This window comes from Lissotriton helveticus, chromosome 2_1 (genome assembly GCF_964261635.1).
Source record: "Lissotriton helveticus chromosome 2_1, aLisHel1.1, whole genome shotgun sequence".
Lineage (NCBI taxonomy): Eukaryota > Metazoa > Chordata > Amphibia > Caudata > Salamandridae > Lissotriton > Lissotriton helveticus.
This window is the reverse complement of record NC_136059.1, coordinates 560,640,623-560,662,067: the sequence shown is the minus strand read 5'-3', so window position 1 is coordinate 560,662,067 and position 21,445 is coordinate 560,640,623. Positions and strand designations below refer to the sequence as shown.

The 21,445-nt window shown below is 44.8% G+C and overlaps 1 protein-coding gene across 2 annotated transcripts in view; it reads left to right on the top strand.

The window, feature by feature from the left end:
- The window catches only part of IQGAP2 (IQ motif containing GTPase activating protein 2), a 1,127,142-nt gene that overhangs the window by 881,858 nt on the left and 223,839 nt on the right, over positions 1 to 21,445 (top strand). For both annotated transcript variants that reach the window (XM_078675224.1, XM_078675225.1), the window contains 2 exons: positions 3,630 to 3,772; positions 14,556 to 14,726. In XM_078675224.1, coding sequence (XP_078531350.1) covers positions 3,630 to 3,772; positions 14,556 to 14,726 — 314 coding nt within the window. The remainder of the gene's footprint in view (positions 1 to 3,629; positions 3,773 to 14,555; positions 14,727 to 21,445) is intronic.

The window sequence follows — 21,445 nt, the reverse complement described above, 5'->3', positions numbered from 1 at the left end:
TCCATCGCCATAGCGAAAAGAAGCGATGACAAGGGGCATCCTCGGGCCCCTCTAAATGTGGAGGCACTCCTACTCCTTATGTCTGGTGTGAACATGCGTAATCGGCTAAGTGTATAGTAATCACACTTAGGACAGAAAAACTAGCCCCAATCCCGTCCTTCTCAGCACCCTCCAGAGATACTCTGTGTCATCCCCCAACATGGACAAGGGCCTGGTTCAGTGGGATCCCTAGCAGGCTTGGGGAATCATAATAATCTGGACCTCCGCATTGATTGCGGCAAGACCCCACAACTTCTGTACTCTTGAAGAGTCTCCAATAAGGACAGGAGCAGCAACTCAGAAAACGTCTGATAATGTTCTACCAGAGCCCATCAGGGCCCGGCGCCCTGCATTGTTCCATCTCCTTCTTCCTTCAATTCCTCCACCTGGAAGTCTCCCTCCAGCTCTATCTAGTGCTCCTCCGTGAGGAGAGGAAATGCCAACTCCTCTAAGAAACATCTGGTTACCGCCAGCTGGTCATGCTCCACCTCAATATAAACGTTCGCCAGGTGATTCCAAAAGAGGGAGTTTATGCTGACCTGCTTCCCTCCCACAGTACCATCCTGGCGTCTCCGCGAGAGGATCACAGAGGGTTGGTGTTTCCTCTTAAGGAGCCACGCTAGGAGGTGCCCCCATTTATCCCCCTTCCTGTGCAACAGTTGGCAATAGTCTTGCCGGACTAGACAGTCTAATCTATCCCTGGTCTCCCCTACATTTCTCTGGGTCGTCAGGAGTTCCTTCCACCCCTCACCCAGAACATGAGAAATTCTTACTCTATACCATAACAATTGAGGCCCAACAAATTTCCTCAGGCAGTAGCCAACTCTTAGTCTGAATAATGATCTGGGAGAAAGCTGCGCCCAGTATCAGGCTCCATAGATGCCGTCTTTAGTTGCAGCACAACCCCATGCCCACACTCACACCAATCGAACCCTCACTCCACCAACACACTTCACGCAGTCACCACGGGCCTCCACAAACAATCACCACCCGCGCACACCATCAATATCAATTACCCAATAACTAAATCAAACTACTGCTGCGGGAAGTGGCCCGTCCCGTTTTCTCAGCTCATGCCGCTTCACCGTTGACATCAGCAAATCTCTCAAAGACCTTGCTGACTAGATCGTCAAACTGCTCAAGCAGAAACATTTGGGTTTCTCAGTCTTTCATCTCTTGTCTCGTACAGTCAGTTCAAGATCCAGCTAAATCAGGGATATCTATTCAGCGTCCAATCAAAAGGGATAGGCACCACCATCAGCTGATCTAGTTGAGTGTCCGGTGCTGCCCATTTCCAGGGTTTCCTCCACCACATCCCCAGTGCGCTCACCAGAGTTGGTAGTAGGTACTACTTTCATCAGCGCTCTCACCTCCTCCCTCTCCGGCCTGTGTTGTTCCAAATCAAGCATGCCATCCTGCCGAACCACCACTCGGGAAGGTGGTCAGAAAACTCCACCACCCCGCCGCTTCCTTCTCCCCACCGGCTACTGATCATGCATTCAATCTCAAGAGCCACAGAGAGATGGCGCTGGGATCTGAACATCTCTTAGTATCTCCAGCCAATCCCATACTGCCTCAGATGAGGTGAAGAAATGTATGCAGTCATTATGTATGACTTTGATTTTTGTTGGTTAGAGAAGCATGTAATGCAGTCCCATGGCCTTCAGCTTTTGCTTCATGGCCCCAAATGTCAGCCGCATCTGTTGCACCTGCTTTCTGTAATCTGGGAAAATGCATACCACATGGTTCTTGAATGTGGGGCCCCCTATCTACCGGACCGCACGAAGAATGGCGCCCCTTTTTCTATAATTAAGTTTCTGAGCGATCATTGTACGTGAGGGGGCCACAGCCGACAATGGCCTTGGCGCCAAAGCATGATATGCCCTTTCCACTTCAAAAAACGGGGATAGCTTGGCCGAGGGGATCGCCGCCACAACCAAGCATTTAAGAAAGAGCTCAGGGGCCCATCCCTCCACATCCTCCAGGAAGCTGACAAACTGGATATTACATCCCCTGGATCTCCCCTCTGCATCTTCAGCCCTATACCCCAATGCGGCCATCTTTGCAGAGAGGTGCATCAGTTCAGCCTGTAGGGCAGCGACCACCCCCTTAGGATTGGTCACATCTTGTTCTTTGCCAGTGACATCTCCGCCACGTTTCGAAGGTCCACCAACAACAATTTAACATCCTGTTACACAGTCACAATTGATGCCTGAATCGCTGCTAGTATCTGGGAACCTGTAGGGCCCTGTTGCTCCTGCAGGCCCTCCTCTTGGTCTGGGGGGGGGGTCCCGCTGTGTTTGTCCCTGGGGCCGTGAACTAGTCCAGCTTTGTCTGCTGGGCCCCATGCTGTGATCTAGCCTGCAGTTTTGGAAACACTGCACTACAGCAATAGGCAGTAGACTAGTCACGTCAGCCATGGCCTCACTTCACTGTGAGTGACAGCATTCTTCTTTTACAAGAATGACGTCTGGACGCAAAGTGGTTCCCTTCAAGGCCAGGGAATAACATGGCAAAATGTGCTTTTTTTGTATCCACATTTTTGCTTTTAGCCATTTCTTCATTCAAATTGGCAAAGGCCTGGCAGCTCCTCTGACAGTAAAGTTTTACAAAAACCCTAACACAACAAAACAAGCATTGACAATGCCAAAAGGCTGGCAACAAACTCCAGACCTATTGGTGTTACAGGTGCTTGCTCAACTAATTTTCAGTTTAGTATTGCACGTTGCCATTGGTTCAGAGGCTGAAATCTGTTTTTATGCATCCAATTAGAGATAGGCTGTGAACACCCGGAGTTGGGTAAGCTTCAGGCACAGGTGGTAAGGTGCAGGTATATGTAGCCAGCATATTAATGAAGTGTTATGTCCTTTTAGCCAGTAGGAGCCTCACACTCCAGAAGTTCCATGCTGACACTGGAAACCTTGTTGAGCTGGGGAGTTAGGTCCTGGGACGTTGGGTCAGCCGGACCATACAATAATTTTATAACATACAAATTGCCAGCCCCACACTTGTTTTTTAGCTTGAAAATCCAAGCAACAAATCAGTCTTATTGCTGATTTTGTTAGGTATATTTTATTTTTACCCTTTACTTTTATGTTAATTTAGCCTGTTTGTGATTTCATGTATGAGAAAAACACAATACATATATCACTGTACATTTACTACAAATTACACAAATATAACACTGTACATTTATAACAAATTTCACGAATATACAATACATTTATATCAAAACAACAAATACATATTACACATCTTTTTCTGATAGCTTATGGGCCAGCAAATGTTTAATATATATGGGCCAGCAAATGTTCTATAAACATTTGCTGGCCCACAGTGATATATTTATTGTGTTTTTCTCATACATGAAATCACAGACAGGCTAAATTAACATAAAAGTAAAGGGTAAAAATAAAATGTACCTAACAAAATCAGCAATAAGACTGATTTGTTGCTTGGATTTTCAAGCTAAAAAACAAGTGTGGGGCTGGCAATTTGTATGTTATAAAAATAAAATACACTGGAAACCAGCATACCATTCTGTCAAAATGTAAAATGTATATTTCTAAAGTCGCTATTTTCAATTTTAGGCATTGATGAAGGTCCATGGATCAAACTTAAGATGAAGGATAAATATGACTACTATTACAATGTGGAGACGACGGAAGGGACTTGGCTGGAACCCGAAGGAATTTTACTGAAGAATACATGGCTAACAAGAGAAGAAATACAGGTAGGAAAAATAAGTAGATAAATGAAAATTGAACAGGATTCTGTTCTAGTCATGCCAAAATTCACTTGCCATAAAGTCTTTAGTGAATATGTTTCTCCTCTCAGAAGAGACAGAATTATAGCGGTTTTCCTTTAGAGGTGTCAGTGAAACTGGTGTAACCTTCATTTGCATTAACGGGCTAGGTCTAATAATTGGGTTCTTATGAAGTAATGTTTAGTGTTGCTTCCTTCTGCTAATGATGGATGCTTTTTGATACTAAATGAGCAAACTCTTAGAGGAGAGGATGTGGTGTTACAGCCAGAGCCGACTTTGGAACTGGGGTACCAGGATCGAATCTCTGCGTCGGCTCAGAATCCTGAGATTCTGGGGAAATCACTGTACCTCTCTGCACCTAAAAAATGTGTGTAACCTCGCGGAATGTAACAGGTGCTAATGTAAAGCGCTCCAATACCTTCAAGTCGAGTTCACACTATATAAAACTGCAAAGAAAAACTGACTTCTGTTCTGAAAACTCTACATTAAAAGGGTAGATTGTTAGTGCTTTCACAACTTTTTTTGTTGACATATCAACTAAGTAAACTAGTAGAACATGAAGTCTAAGAGCTTAACATATTATGGTCCACTGTCAGATTTGGATTTTATTGATGACATTTTTATCCAATAAAATCTAACAACACTGTATTTGAAATTTTTGGTGCAATTATTCTCTTAGTTTTACCCCCAAAGTTGAACCTACCATGTGGATTTTGATGCTTTCTGCACCAAAACCATCATAACTGGTACTTCCTAGGAATTTTTTCTCCGTTAAATATCTGCAGGTATGACCTGCCGCAATTCATCCAGAGGAGGCAGATTTTATCCTGCCAGGGGCCCTATTATACATTGGGCACGATTGTACCTGTTTGCGCCACGGCGCACCTTAAAACAGGTGCGTCACACACAAACAAGGAAAGTGTGCCCTATTACATTGAATGCGCTGACCCAAGGGCAGCTACGAAGTCGTGCTGCCCAGGGGGCTGCGCATTCAAGTGAAAAACGGAGCGACTTAGAAGCAGCTGCTCCATGTTTCACTGTGCATGCGGCAATCCCCCTGCACTTTTAAGAGGGGAGAAAGATCCCCTTGCAGGCGGGTGCAGTGAGTGACTGCACCTGCCTGCAAGGGGATGTCTGGATGGTCCATAGAACCCCCTTCACCCCCTCCAAAGGGCTCCCAACTCGAGGCGCACTTACAGTGCACCACCTTTTAAGTGGCGCACTGTCAATGCACCTCCTGACTGCTTCTTTGCCTCTGCACTCGTGGCTAATACGCTGGGCACAGAAACAAATGGATTTCCTCATTTCCATGGGGCCACACCCCCATGTAAATGAGGGAACGCCCTCTAGTGAATGTGTTGGTGCTATATGTGTGCCAGCGCTATCTGTATTACAGAAAGAGCCTCTGCGCCCCTTGGTAATACCAAAGTGCCCCGGGGCAAAGCTGCTTGAAGTAGGTGTAGATCCTCCACCTTGTTGCCTGTAAGATATTCTCAGCATTTTACTAATGTAGTGAAAATAAAGTGCTTATGTGTTGTAAAGGTCCTTAAGTAAAGAGCTCTGATGCCCTTGGGGCGTTGTTTGCACTTTATAAACTCAAATTAAATACATAGTCCCAGTGTGACACGCAGGGAGCTCCAGGCGACTCTCAGATCTGCATTTGTGGCATGGTTCATGGCATGTCTTCGATGCTTTATTCATTCCGGTTCCCAGGCGGTCACACATTGACCCAGTTAGTGTCTCACCCGCCGGGACAGGCTGGTGACGCAGACTGAGCCTTGGAAGGCAGTCATCACTGCTGGAAACAATACAGGGAAAGAGACTCCCTTCTACAGAGTGCCAAGAAGAGCCAGCACAAAGGGTCAGAAGCAGTATGAAACAACAACAAAACAAAAAAGTACAGGAAGCAAATCCTTACATTGTAAACCTTTATAATATTAATACCATACCATGTCCTTGAATATATATCAAGCATGAATATTGAGGGTCAGCGGCTCTTTATAAAGCTATACACTGCAACACACGAACTGGGAGTATAGCATGTGAAGGTTTAACTTTGTCCACGTGCTTTGTTGAGACATTTTACACACTGTCGAAGACTGTTTTTCTTTTGTTATTGATTTTGTGTGGGTAATGAGCAGGTCACTAGTCCTGGCACATTCGTGTGCTGCTCACTATAGTTCCAGACACCTTACTGGATGTGTGGTGTAGGGTGAAAATGATTCTTAATATCTGAATGGAAGCTTCCAACACTGGTTTCCTGATTTACTTGTAATTGTCATCAGGCCACTGTTTCAATGGACAGCCTGTATATAATCCTAAAAAAAGTAATGCTCCTTCCTCACGTGTCCTGAATTATTTTTCTCCTGCGTGCTCTACACACTTCCAAGATAAAATGTCCTATGTGATAAAAATGCCTCTCGGTGCTCTTGTAATGTAGCAGCCATTTTATCCCTTGCTGTTTTGTTTTCTTCCACTCACTGGCTAGCTGTGATTCACCCTAGTAGGTGTTGAACTGTCAGCCCACAACTTTTTTTCCGTTTTGCTCCGAGGGCCTGAAGTTGTGCAGCCGCCGACTCGTAGTGGCAGAGCTGCACCGCTCCAGATACTCTGTGGAAAGTTCTGGGGTCAAAAAACGGAGAATGTCTGGAGAACAAATGTTTATGTTCTGCCTACCAGACATGCATAGTTTGTGCTATTTAAAGTGCTGATGGGCTAGTTCTCTGCTAGAGGAATGGCACTTGAAATCATGGCCATAGCATTCCGGAGGTGCGGTGTATATTACAAAGAAAATCTTCATGTCAAACTTAGTGTGATTGACAGTATCAGTTCTGCCAGCTGAGTTACAGGCCTTGGGCTGTCGATCCCACCAGGGGTGACGCGGGTGGTAACATAAATGCAGCATGAATGGAAGTGATGTGGTACTGGGAGGTGAATAGAGCAGCACAATCCAGGTGTATTGTGAAAAGATGTAACGAGTGGTATGCATTGGAGCATGTTAAATATAAGTTAAAAAGTATTGTGTGGGTGTGAATTTCTCTGTCTAAGGTTGTGTGAGGAGTGCAGGTGTCCATGCCTGTGTACGAGAGTGTATATATGATATTGTACTGTGCCCACAGCTGATAAAAGTTGCCCATGGCAGAATGGTGGTAATTCCCAGTATTTTGTGGGCATCCAGAGCATTCGGTGATACCCACCCCTTGTGTAATGATGGCCCCTGACCAGATGGTGGTAATTTTTGCATGTTTTCTTCATACATGTCTTGATAATGCCCATCCCTACTGTGATGCCGGAGGAGGCATACTTGTTGTAATTCTTGCCATATTTTGGGCATCCATGGCACAACTATTTTGCCCAGTAGGCATATCACTATTTTTGTAGAAAATGGTGGAACTTCTTGTCAAATTACGTGCATGTTGGGCTTCATTGTGACAACTCATGGTATATTGCAGGCTCTAACAAAATATGAGAGTTCTTGCCATATTCTGTGCACTGATTACTGACGCCCACCCCTGTTGTAATACTTGCTCTGGTAGACTTGTTTTAAATTGTTGCATGTAGGTGTCACCTGTGACAAAATGGCATCTGTTGGAAATGACCATCTTTTGTGTGGTGTACTCCCAGTTTTCTGCCTTCTCTGTTTTTGTCAGCTGTAGAAGCCTGTGCACTTTACCCACGCTAACTAGTGATAAAGTGCCCGTGCTTCCTCTTTCAACATGATAAAATTGGCATTCACCAAATTGTCATATTTAACTTACCTATAAGTCCCTAGTATATGATACCCAAACGGTACCCTGGTCCCGTAAGTTAAATGTCACCAGTGGCTGCTGCACCTATTCGGCCCCTACTGCAATGCCAATGCAAACATGGCTGCAGGCGTGTCATGTATAGCTTCCCTGGGCATGTTTTAACTGAAAACTCAATCAGTCAAAGTACACTCTTTTGACGGGCCTAAACCCTCCTTATGAATGTTAATAAGCCAACTCCAAGAAGGCCTTCCTGCCCATTAGGAAGCATGCATCATATTTACCAGTAGAACATGTAGAAGTTTAGTGTTAAACATGCCCTTACTTTGAAAAGGCCCAAATGCTATTTTCACTGTTTCAGGGGTTGTCTTTTCCATAGTAAAGTATTGGAATGCAATATTAAATTAAATATTGCTATATCCACTCTGGACACAGCTACAGAGTTGATTCTTGGGCTTTTATAAATATGTATTACAAGCTCAATTCATTGGTAAAGTCAGATTCGTAATAAATATTTCTTACAAGCATTGCATTTTACCAAAGCATCTCCATTGTCCTTGGGTGATTCATTTCACTGCAATGTGTACTTTTCAAAAGCACTTACTCAGAAAAGTAGTTAGTTCTGAGTGTGGCCCCTGCGGCCCTAATACATGCTTACCTCTGTCTCAGAGTTCTTTCCTTTTGCTGATGGACACGATATGCTTTCTGCAACCCTGCCTTTTTGATTGTTCTAGTCATTACTCGGTTTTTCCATTGAAACAATTATGTATCGATGTTTCATTGCAGACGTGTGTGCCACGCTTGAAGGAACACCGCCTGCAGAGGCGCTCTCCCACATCTGGCTCACGCAGGGCGTTTTGCCAAGCGTTGTTCTCATCAGCCGCCCCTAAGTGGAAGCTCATTGGTTTCTCCCCCGTGTTGTATGTGGTCTGTTTTGCATCGCCCCCTTACAAGGGGGCTTTCCAAGTTTGGTACTGCAAAGGCAACGTGTAGGTAAAGAATGCTCTTGCACATGGAGAGGTCGTGTAATAGGGGAGTTATAATAATAATAATCCACATTTGTAAAGCGCACAATCACCCGTAAGGGTCTCTAGGCGCTGGGGGCCGTCGGGAAGATTAAGCAAGCTATTGCCCAGAGTCACATGGTGCTGGGCTAACCTGCCGCTGGAGCCGGGGATCGAACCCTGATCCCCAGATTCCAGCGTCAGTCGCCCTGGCCGCGGCGCCACACCTATACAGGAGCGTAGCATGGTCAGGAAGATTGGGGGCGGGAGGAGGTGAGCCTCAGACCTTCCAGCAATCAGACTTGCATATAATGTTTCAATACATTATACGACAAGCAGGGTGCATGAGCGGGACCTAAGGGGCAATGAAAGGAAGAGAAATCCGGATTGAAATGCGTACTAAGAGAGAAAACATTTTGTGAAATAACCAATATTTTGAGGAACTTCCAAACAGTGTGTATGCGTTTTTGTATGGGTGAATGTAAACATTCCTGGTGAAATCTGACTGACATCATCACCCCCCACCACGAAGCTACACCCTTGGGAATATGCTTGCTAACTTGAACAGTCCCCTCCATGCCCAAGACTGTAGTCACCTCAACTGTATGCCACAGGATAAGTAAGCAGTACAGAAAACCGAGACCATACATTTTGTTTGTCTTTTTTTATCCATGGCTCCATACTTTGCATTTTGCTTCGAAGAAAGATCCTGATGTGCTAATTGTAGAATTCTATACTAGCCTATCATTTTCTGTATATTTATTGTTGTTCCTCTGTTTTCTCTCCTTTACCCCTTCCCTGTGCAGGACGGCCGGGAGCCATCCTGCGCCACAGTGCTCGTGTGCGCAGGATGGCTCCCGGCTGTCCTCGTACATGACAATTGGAAATCCCTCTGTGCCTTCCCGCCCTCCCCCGACAGCCTCGGGAGACGGGGAACAGCTTCCCCATCTCCCAAGGCTGTCTCTGTTGTTTAGGTGCAATGAAGATCAGCGCACACTTTGCGCTGACCTCATTGCACAGGAACCATAACTAAAATTAGCCAATAGGCTCATCTCAGTTTCACTTTATTCGTACTCAGGGGGCTATCTCAGCCCCCAGAGCATGTAGAAAGTCAGGAGAGGAATCATTGGAAAGGGGACTTTACCTAGTCTCTACCTAGTAAAATCAGACCTCACTTGTGTGGCTGTCCAATGAGTCTGCTAAAAACGTACTTTTTTTTTAAATGTAGTGCTTAGAATTCGCGGTGCTATACCTCTAATACCTATGATTTTGGCTCTTCCCAGTCACAGGCATTTGGCCCACCCACACAAGAGAGGTAGCATTTTATTCAGGAGAGCGAGGGGAATGCTGGGTGGTAGGACATTTGTGCCGGGAAGGTGATCCCACGCAAAAATTTATGGAAAAAGTGATTACTTTTAGCTAAATTTGAGGTTTGCAGGGGATTCTGGGTAAGGAAATGTTGGAGGTCCATGCAAGCCATACCTCACTGGACTCCTGATGGTGTCTAGTTTTCAGAAATGTGTGGGTTTAGTAGGTTTCAGTAGATGGCCGCGCGCCAGGGGCCAAAAACTCAGGTGCCCCCCGCAAAACCAGATAGTTTTATTATAAGTAATTTTCAAGTCTCCACACTAGGTTTTGGCCCCTTGCCTGTCATGGGTACTTGACCCACCTACACGAGTGAGGTGCCATTTTTATCGGGAGACCTGGGGGAACGCTGGGTGGTAGGAAATTTGTGTCAGCCCGGTGATCCCACAACTTCTCCACACAGAAATTTGAGAAAAAATTTATTTTTTCAGCAAAATTTGAGTTTGCAGCAGATTCTGGGTAGGGAAACGTTGGGGGATCCATGTGACCGCCCTTGCAAAACCAGGTAATTTTTGGATACATAGGGGCCAACTGCGTTTGTGGTCCCTGGGCCGGCAGCCAACTAGGGAAACCTACCATATCCAAACATTTATAAAAACTAGAGACCTGGGGGAGTCCAAGGCCGTATGCCTTGCGTGGATCCCCCATCGTTTCCCTACCCAGAATCACATGCAAACCTTAAATGTTGCTGAGAAAAATCAACTTTTTCCTCACATTTCTCTGTGGAAAAGTTGTAGGATCACCGGGCTGACACAAGTTTCCTACCACCTAGTGTTTCCCCAGGTCTCTTGATGAAAATGGTACCTCACTCTTGAGAGTGGGTCAAGTACCAGTGACAGGCAAGGGCCCAAAACGTTTTGTGGAGACATCAAAATTTCCTATCACAAAACGATCTGCTTTTGCAAGGGGGGGGTCACATGAGTTTTTGGTCCCGGGCTTGGTGGCCAGAAACCTACCGAATGGTACCAACATTTATGAAAACTAGAGACCCTGGGGAGTCCAGTGAGGTATAGCTTGCGTGGATCCTCCAACATTTCCCTACCCAGAGTTCCCTGCAAACCTCAAATTTAGCTGAAAAGATCACTTTTTCCATACATTTTTGAGTGGGATCACTGTGCCGGCACAAATGTTCTACAACCCAATGTTCCCCTTGTTCTCCTGAGTAAAATGATATCTCACTTGTGTTGGTGGGCCTAAGGCCTGTGACTGGGAAGAGCCAACAACTTACAGATTAAAAGTATAGCACTGCGAATTCTAAGCACTACATTTTTTTTTACAAATACGTTTTTAGCAGATTCTGCATTGGACAGCCACACAAGTGAGGTATTATTTAAATCGGGAGTTGAAGTGGAACGCTAGGTGGTAGGACATATGTGCCGGTACATTATTCCCACACAAAAATGTGTGGAGAAAGTGATTTGTATAGCTAAATTTGAAGTTTGCAGGGGATTCTGGGTAAGAAAACATTAGGGGATCCATGCAAGCCATCCCTCACTGGACTCCACAGGGTGTCTAGTTTTCAGCAATGTGTGGGTTTGGTAGGTTTTCCTAGATGGCCGTGAGCTCAGTGCCGAAAAACCAGGTGCCCCCTTGCAAATCCAGGTAGTTTTATGATAAGGAATTTTGAAGTCTCCACAGTACGATTTAGGCCATTTCCTGTTGCAGCCACTATGCCTACCCACAAAAGTGAGGTACCATTTTTATTGGGAGACCTGGGGGAATGCTAGGTGGTAGGAAATTTGTGTCAGCCCAGTGATCCCACAACATTCCCACACAGGAAATTGAGGAAAATGTGATTTTTTTTCCAGCTAAATTTGAGGGTTGCAGGCGATTCTGGGTAACAGACCCTGGTGAGAGCCAGACAAGTCACCCCATCCTAGATTCCCCTGGGTGTCTAGTTTAAAAAAAAATATAGGTTTGCTAGGTTTCCCTAGGTGCCGGCAGAGCTAGAGTTCTAAATCTACAGCTAAGCACTTTGCAAAAAAAGGCTGTTTTCACTGTAAAAGTGTGGTTTGTCCACGTTGCGTTTTGAGCTGTGTCGGGCACTGGGCCTACCCACACATTTATCTCTGAATACTTTGGGGAATGCGGGGTGGGTGGAATTGTGTGCATCCCTGCAGATTCCAGAACTTTTCACCACAGAACTGTGAGGAAAATGTTATTTTTTACTACGTTTGAGGTTTGCAAGGGATTCTGGGTAACATAACCTGGTGAGAGCCTGACAAGTCACCCAATCCTGGATTCCCCTGGTGTCTAGTTTTAAAAAATGTATAGGTTTGCTAGGTTTCCCTCTGTGCTGGTAGATCTAGGGTTCAAAATCTAAAGCTAGGCACTATGCAAAAAAAGGGTCAGTTTTCACTGTAAAAATGTGGTGTGTCCACATTGCGTTTTGGGCTGTTTCCTGTTGCGGGCACTAGGCCTACCCACACAAGTGAGGTACCATTTTTATCGGAAAACTTTGGGGAATGCAGGGTGGGTGGAATTTTGTGGTTCCAGACAGATTCCAGAACTTTCCACCACAGAAATGTGAGGAAAATGTGTTTTTTGGACAAAGTTTGAGGTTTGCAAGGGATTCTGGGTAACAGAACCTGGTGAGAGGCAGACAAGTCACCCCATCCTGGAATCCACTGGGTGTCTAGTTTTCAAAAATGTATAGGTTTGCTAGGTTACCCATAGATGCCGGCAAAGCTAGGGTTCAAAATCTACTGCTAGGCACTTTGCAAGAAAAGGGGCACTTTTCAAAGTAAAAATGCGGTGTGTCCATGTTGCGTTTTGGGCCATTTACTATCGCGGGCACTACACCTACCCACACAACTGAGGCACCATTTGTATCGGGAGACTTAGGGGAACACAGAATTGTAGAGCAACTGTTATTACCTATTGACCTTCGATGCTTTTCTGCCTTTCAAATGTAAGACAATGTGAAAAAAAGAAGTCACTTTGAACAATGTCCTATAATTCACATTGCTAGCATGGGTACCCACAATTGCGTAGATGTGCAAATATCTACTGTTTCTAAACTTTATATTTTGTTCCCATTTCAGAAATACATAGGTGTCTTTCATACCGATTTTTCACTATTTATATCTTCCCAAATGAATTGCTATGTACGCGGTACGCAATAAATAAAAAACCATTGCAAGATGCTGCTCAGTTATTGGTTCTGGGTTCCTCTGATTCTTGGTGAACCTAAAAGCCCTATATATCCCCACAACCAGAAGGGTCCAGCAGATGTAAACGGTATATTGCTTTAAAAAATCTGTCAAATTTAGAAGAAGTTATAGATGAACCCGTTGGCACAAATGGCAGTTTTTCTCAACTCATTTTCAATTTTTCGTATTTTCATCTGTTAGTTTTCATAAGAAAACCTTACAGGATCGACACAAATGACCCCTAGCTGAATTCATAATTGTCTACTTTTCAGAAATGTATAGCTTTCCAGGATCCATCATTGCTTTCATACCCATTTTTACCTTTAACTGGAAGGAGGTTGAAAGTACAAAAAATAGCCTAAAATAGACTATGTCCCAGTAAAATACCAAAACTATGTAAAAAATGTTGGTTTTCTGACAAAAGTCTGTCAGTCCCTGAAAGCTGGGAAGATGGTGATTTCAGCACCACAAACCCTTTGTTGATACCATTTGCAGGGAAAAAACACACACTTTCATCTGCAGCCCTTTTTTCCCATTTTCCCCCAAAAAACAAAATGTAGCTGTATTTTGTCTAATTTCTGGGTCCCCTCCAGAGGAATCAACAAACCCCGGGTACCTTTAAAATTCCCATGATGTTTGAAGAGAAGGATTCAAATTTGGCATGGATACCTAATGTGGTCAAAATGTTACAGGGGCCTAAGCACAAACTGCCACAAATAGCCAAAAAAAGGCTTAGCTCAGACCTAGCAGCGAAGGGGTTAAAGCGCCATTGCATGCAGTTTTTTAAAAGCCTTCACTAGAAGGATGTGAAAGAAAGAAAGCATACATATAGAGCAAAAAAGAAAAAAAAATGTTAGATCCCCCACATCGCTTCTTATTTTTTAAATAAACCTACGTTTAATACAGTATTTAATAATTAATATATTTGTTCATGTAGACTTGTTTCTGTATTTGTGTATTGTTTTGAGATCAAAATGGAAGATGTTGTTTTGGTGGGGGTTCTGTCTTTAACTAACTGGTTCATGGTGGTACACAGAAGGCAAAAGGTTAAGAACGGCTGTTTTAGATCATATGTGAGCTCCCTCAAAGCCCACATCAAGATTGCTGCATCCATGGCCCATAGGCTAATACTACAGTTCTTTACAGGTGGTTTGCTCAAAATAATAAAGGCTTGTTGTTTAAAATAGTGCTTCATCAGCGTTTCTGTGCTGTAAGTAGCAGGTGTTATTATACATCTCTAACCCTGCAGATCCAAAGCAGATGTCAGCGGCGAGTGTTTCAGTAGTTCCTAGGAGATTTTGTACTCTTAATGTGATAGATATACTTTTGTAGGTGAACAGTGTCGCTCAAAATGTAAAAATAACTGATGCAGTATTCGATCATATATTCTCCAATTATGTTCATGTAGTCTGCATCACTCAGCTCTTTCAGTGTATGATTTGTCACTCTCTCTATAAACTGAATATTGTTTCCTTTTCACCAGACTATTGTTGGTCAGGCTACAGCCAGTCACGACCGTGAACAGCTATGGTTTGCCAACGAAAACCTTATTGTAATGTTGCAAGCCCGCATTCGGGGTTACCTCATCCGAAAAGCCTACAACGAAAGGAAGGCATACCTCCAAAAGCAGGAGCCCTCTGCTATCAAACTACAGGTAGGAACTTGTTTAGCCATAACTTGAGGTATGCATGTGTTGTAATGTTCCGGTCACTTTCTGCAAAGGCGGAACAGGAATTTCCTGTTTCTTCTGCACATAAAATGTGTAGGGCTGTATATCATTGACTGTAGGAAACATAACTTTAAAATGAATCCATTGAGGACAACAGAGCAGCAGCAAGCTATAGACACTGATATAAGCCCACTGCTGTCAACCTTCCAGGTCCTAACACATACACTAAGACTCCCTCTCCCCTGCCTCCCCACAGTCTGTGTGGATTGCACAGGGAAGTGACATAGGCAGACGCTGTGGACAAGCATACACAGCGAACTGTCGCCCTCAGTGTCACTGGAGCCAGCATGAGGGAGAGGGAATTCTTGTCAGTGCCTGTCTCCCCCGACTTTGCCAAATGAAGAAAACACTTTGGCAGAGCCCCTGGAGAATCAGAGGTTGACTGCTTGCTTCTGTTACAGCTCCTGTCATGTGCGCGCTCTAGCAGCTGTTGAGTGCAAACACACAAGAGCTGTGAAAGGAACTCAAGCTTCAAAGGTGCGAGAGGTCACAGACCTCCTGCGTCTCCCAGGAGGGTGCTTTTTCAATTAGGAAATTCCGCCTTCCTGGGACGGAATGTTCGAATAGCTTTATACTGTTGTGTACTATACGACCATTAATGGCCCGCTCCCTTGTTATAGGCCCTCACCTCTAGCTATTGTCTAAAATGATCAAGCTGGCTTTAATTACCAGTATAGCCCACTACGGTGGACTATATTTCTATAATATTAGAAATGAACTGTCATGTTAGAAATAAAAAGTATAGTTATGAAAAATGTATGTATGAAAAATTAATGATTGTAACTAAAAATTATCTTTTATTTAAGTAAATTTAATAAGGTAATGACAGTCAAAATATCAAAAAGAAGTGTAACATCTTTAAAGTTATCATTAATGTTAAATTTACTTCACTTCTTTTACTATGTTCTGAGTGACCCTCCATTTTCGAGCGCACAGTAACAGTGTATGGTATAGAAACTACATGTGTCTGATTTTTTGGCGAATTAGATCATTGGAATGTTGGGAGGTCCATTGAAAACAATGGAGTGCCCCGGTCTTCTAATGTCTGATAGAAGCCCGGAGCCCCAACATTCCAATGTTTACTCACAGCTGTTGCTGTGAGCAAAAGGCCTCATGGAGCCCGAGGGGATTTCAGACCCATCTGGCTCCGTGAGGCCCTTGTTTTACAAAAAAGAACATTCTGCCCTCTAGAATGTTCAAATATCCTTAGAGCCCTCCATAGCTGGCTCTAGCGGCCGTTAATGGCCTGTTCCCTTGTTAAAGGCCCTCACCTTCAGCACTGGACACGAAGCACCCGCTATGGTGGCTCTAAGGCTATATTAAGTAATTGCTCACCAAGCAAACATTAAGTATGGTGTGCGTGCTTTGGTGGTGTGAAAATTCAAAGGTAAAACAGTGGTATTTAAAATAAAATACCACTCCACTATTTTCTCAATCGTAAATGGTATTATAGTTGGAAAATTCTAATATTGGGCAAGCATTACTTTGCCTTTCCCTTTACCTCCTAAATGAAGTACCCTGCTACAGACTACCAAACTATTTCTCGTGTGTGGCTGTTGAGTATGTTGATTATACCTACGAATTTGTGCGTCTAACCACTCCTTTACTAAGTTCCGCTGTCGGTTAGAGAATCTCCTTGTTTTGTTGCTTTAATGTTTTACCGTTTTTCACCTTAAAATGTGTATTAGTGCACCGACAGCAGGTAAGTCTCCAATGTGTCAGGTTGAGATGTGGGCTCTGGTATCTGTAAACTGATGTGCTGAAGATGGGTGTGCGAAGGTTTGGAGATTACGGTCAGCAAACTTAGTGGTTTAAAAAAAATGTTTTGCAAGATAGAAAAAACGTAATTTTGTTTAGCGGAAATAGTCACCATAAAAATTCAGTTTTAGTTCTTTCGTCACAACAGTTTTGAAGAAAGTATTTTCTGCAAAAACTTTATACCAAAACTTTTACCCTCAGTAGAAGTTGATAAACGAAGCAATCTATGCAAATTTTTGTCAAGTGTGAAACAATGTTGCCTGCTTTCATTTCTGACACTGCTTCTGGACTCCCATACTTAGCTGATCCATCCTTGTTGTGTATTTCATGTTAATATTTCCTTAAGGTGGGAGCAGAGAGTTCAACCAGGTGATTAAAGGTTTCACTGCTGATTACAGAATCACATGGGGTGCCCATTTTGATGAGTAAAATTGAAAGAATGCTAATGCAGCTCCTCTCACTCCATGTTCAGACACGTTTGTGCCTTTCAGTTAGTTGGAAAATACACAGCGAATGTGTGATTCACACCTACAATAAGCCAAACGATGACCTTTTTCAAGGCTGCATGAGGAATTAATTCAACCTCTCGGCTGCTGAAACATACCTTCCAACAAAATACCAAAAACGCACTTATTTCATTACTCAGGAGAACAATGGTGATACTTAGCCCTCAAGGGAATATTTTCAAACCTATTTGTGGACATTCTTTATCTATGCCTGGATCTTTTGGCTTCTTCGTACAACTAAAATAAAAGGACTTTTTTTGTTGGTTTGATTAAGCCGTTCGAATGTATAAATGCCAAAGTAAAAACATATTTTTATTTTGATGAAACTTGCCGCCACATGCCTATTTTCACTGCCTCTCATCCATTCATTCCCTTTAGCTCCTTCTGTGCTCATGACGGCTCCCGGCCGTCATGAGTCACGGTAGGGGTGTGCTCATGACGGCCGGGAACCTTCCGAACGTTGCCTCTCCGCCCACGTGCGGTTAATTCCCTGCCTGTGTGGGAGAATTAATCAGTGGGCGGATTTCGGATGGCTCCCAGCCGTCCTGAGCACACGCCCACCGTGATTTATGATGGCCGGGAGCCGTCATGAGTATGGAAGCGCCACGCCCAACCCTGCCCCCCCTCGCACGCAGCGGAATTTGCCCCGCGACGAAGGGGTTAAACTTCATACCTTTGTGTTGAATTTAGGTTTGGTTCCTTGTTTAGGTTACTTAAACCCACAACTGTACTAAGCTGTCACTGTATGCTATACCACCCTACTCTATGCCACTCCACTTCACTCTATGCCGCTCCACTCTACTAATCACCACTCTGCTGTACGCCATACTACTCTATGCCACTCACCACAAAGAGGCATATTATGAGCACGGCAGTCCTGGGACCTCTGTACTCCTGGTAGCAATCTGACCACCGCCACCCCTGTGGGACCACCCGCTTTATTTGAGTATGGAGGTACAACTGCCACAGAACCACCTGCAAGATCCAGGAACCCACAACGGTGCGGATTGAAGGCTAAATTTGCGGCGCGACCGATGCCGAACCCACCATACGAATTACGACCTGCCTTTCCTCCAAGCATTTCATGGTGGTGAGCCCTCAATGAAATGCTTGGTGGAAAGGTAGGAAAAGGGACCTCAAACAAGGCTCCTGGGCAAATCTGCCCATGGGGTGGATGCAGGGGGCACATGATGCGCCCCCTACAAGTCCATGCTCCTGCATCCTCTGTGTGGCATGCACACCATGGTGTATGCCACACAGTGCACGCGACATGCTAGCGGTCCCACAGCGGCAGCATGACTACTGGCTGTAATCCTCAGCCAAAGCATGCCACTGCCGTGGGGCTGCCGGCCCTGTATGGAACTCTGAATTTCAATTAACTAAATATTAAATTCAAAATTCAGGTAATAGTGTTGCAGCTTGTTTTTATTTTGTTCTACCTTAAAAATAATTAATTAATATATTAAATACATTTTCAGTAGTATTTAACGTAAAAATATTTTTACTATTTTTCAAAGTTTATTAAGTTGTTTTAAATGTTCCCATTGTTTATCATTGGACAATCTCTTCCTCTGTAGCAGAGAACTCTGCCTACGTGTAAATGTTTGGTACCCAGGTCCTTTGACTTCTTCTGGGTCACCCCAGTTATATTAATGGTTTACATGTAAATGGTTAGTAGAAGTAACTTTACATAGTAACCTAAATTTGAATTAAGCATTTAATTAATTTAAATATATTAAATTGCATTAAAATTACTTTTAAAGTTTTATTTTGTCAAAAGTCTTCTGAAAGTAAATTGTTTGTATTTACATATTTAGTATGACAAATTTGAGAAAAAGTAATGTGTAGATTGGATTTAAATTAATAGAATTATTTTTTAATTCGTAATATGTATTTTTAAATTTAGAAGTTATTAAAATAGATTATCAGGTAATGTGTTATATTTATATTCACTTATTACAAAATATGTAAAAATAAACATATCAAATGAATTCCATTAATATTTGACATAAAAATAATCGTACTATTTTTCAAAGTTTATTTACTTAATACTAAATATGTAAAAAAAAAAATACATTTTTATTAACAATTAACATTAAAAACGTATCCAAAATTTTTGAAAGTTTGCTAATTTTTTTTACAATTTCCCCATTTTTTATTGTTCGGCAATCTCTGCCCCTGTGGCAGAGAACTCTGCTTACATGTGAAAAGTTGGTAGTAGTATATTTACATGTTAGCTTAGATTTGAATTAAGCATTTAATTAATTTAAATATATAAGATTACATTAACAATTGTTTTTAAAAATTCTTCTGATCGTAAAATGTTTGTATTTACATATTTAGTATTAAATATCTTGGGGACCCACCTGTAAGCTGTTGAGGGTGGTTGCTGGACCCGCGTTCTCCATACTGACCTGCTGCTGGGTTGTGCTCCTTGCCGCTGCTCCTCGCCGCACCCGCTCCGCGGGTGCCGCTTCGCGGCTTGCCTAAAGGAGTGGTGAAGGCTGCGCGCTGTGTCTGGGAGGCGCCAGGAAGGACAAACTCGCCGGCGCTAAGCAGGGACTCAGAAGACCAGGAGTCCCTGCTTCCCCAGGCCTGTGAGCGGACGCGCCCACCTTCAGACACGCCCCGCCTGACCAGGAGTAAAAGGCGTGTGTGTGCTCTACTTGTTGGGACCCACCTGTAAGCTGTTGAGGGTGGTTGCTGGACCCGCGTTCTCCATACTGACCTGCTGCTGGGTTGTGCTCCTTGCCGCTGCTCCTCGCCGCACCCGCTCCGCGGGTGCCGCTTCGCGGCTTGCCTAAAGGAGTGGTGAAGGCTGCGCGCTGTGTCTGGGAGGCGCCAGGAAGGACAAACTCGCCGGCGCTAAGCAGGGACTCAGAAGACCAGGAGTCCCTGCTTCCCCAGGCCTGTGAGCGGACGCGCCCACCTTCAGACACGCCCCGCCTGACCAGAAGTAAAAGGCGTGTGTGTGCTCTACTTGTTGGGACCCACCTGTAAGCTGTTGAGGGTGGTTGCTGGACCCGCGTTCTCCATACTGACCTGCTGCTGGGTTGTGCTCCTTGCCGCTGCTCCTCGCCGCACCCGCTCCGCGGGTGCCGCTTCGCGGCTTGCCTAAAGGAGTGGTGAAGGCTGCGCGCTGTGTCTGGGAGGCGCCAGGAAGGACAAACTCGCCGGCGCTAAGCAGGGACTCAGAAGACCAGGAGTCCCTGCTTCCCCAGGCCTGTGAGCGGACGCGCCCACCTTCAGACACGCCCTCGCCTGCAACGCCCACTACTTAGCAAACAGCCTGACGCTCAGCGGGACGCGAGCGGGACGCCGAGCGAAGCCCGAGCAAAGGGCGGGCCGTCTGTGGCCGTCCGGGGCAGGAGGAGGCAGGGCTGGGCCACCCCTCTTACATCTACTGCAACAGGTCCTAGTTTGTGGTGCTACACTGTGGGTCCGGAACTCAGCATGTCAACCCGTTCCGGTAAGGCCTTGAGGGGTGGCAGTGAAAGTGCCCCAGGGGCCGCCATGTTCGGCTCAATGGACAAATTCCTCACCAGGGTGGCGGCTGTTATTGACAATGAGCTCGCCATATCGGAACGGCGCCTTTCTCTTGACTTTCCCCCTTCCAAAAGTCCATCTCCGTCATTAGTGATGCCCTCATCAATCTCCATTTCCCCTGCACCCTTGCTTGGGGCTTTACCTGGGGTTTCTCACATTGCACCACTAGAGGATGGAACAGACGGGGTAGAAAGTTTGCTGATTGATCCTCACCTCGTAAGCCCTTGTACTGTGGTTGTAGAGTCCCGCCCCGACCCTCCCACAGCCGGTCCTTCCGGCATTCAGTCCCAATACTGCTTTGACGTTTCCACATCCGATCCTCAACTTCCGCCCAAGACTCGATCTATCCAGGGGCCTATGAAAAGGAAGGGGAAAAGGGCGACCACCATTCGAAAGGGCTGTCAGTCCGCGCTAATTAAGCACGCTAGATATCAGCCCCAGAGGGGCCCCATACTCCCAGGTGCTGGAGGACCTGTTCCACCTGGGAACTCTATCGCTTCTCCAATCGTAGCTGACACAGTGCTACCCCCCTTGCTGGTCCCATCAGTTCCTGACCAAGCCAATGAGGGTCTCTTTCTGGAGTCGATCGAGAAACTGGTCAGGTCTCTTTTGGTACCACTTACCGACCAAGTTAAAAGTTTGGGGGATAGGCTTGATCGCTTTGAACAGGTTACCAGGGACAATTTCTTTTCCCTGAAAACCCTGTTCAAACTACAGCCAAAGCCCAGCGAGGATAGGACAGACAGGAACACTGTGAAAGAGGTCTCAGTGAGTCATCCTTCAGGAGAACAGTTGACACAGCCACCCAAGCGACCAGCCTCTGGGAACGCTTCC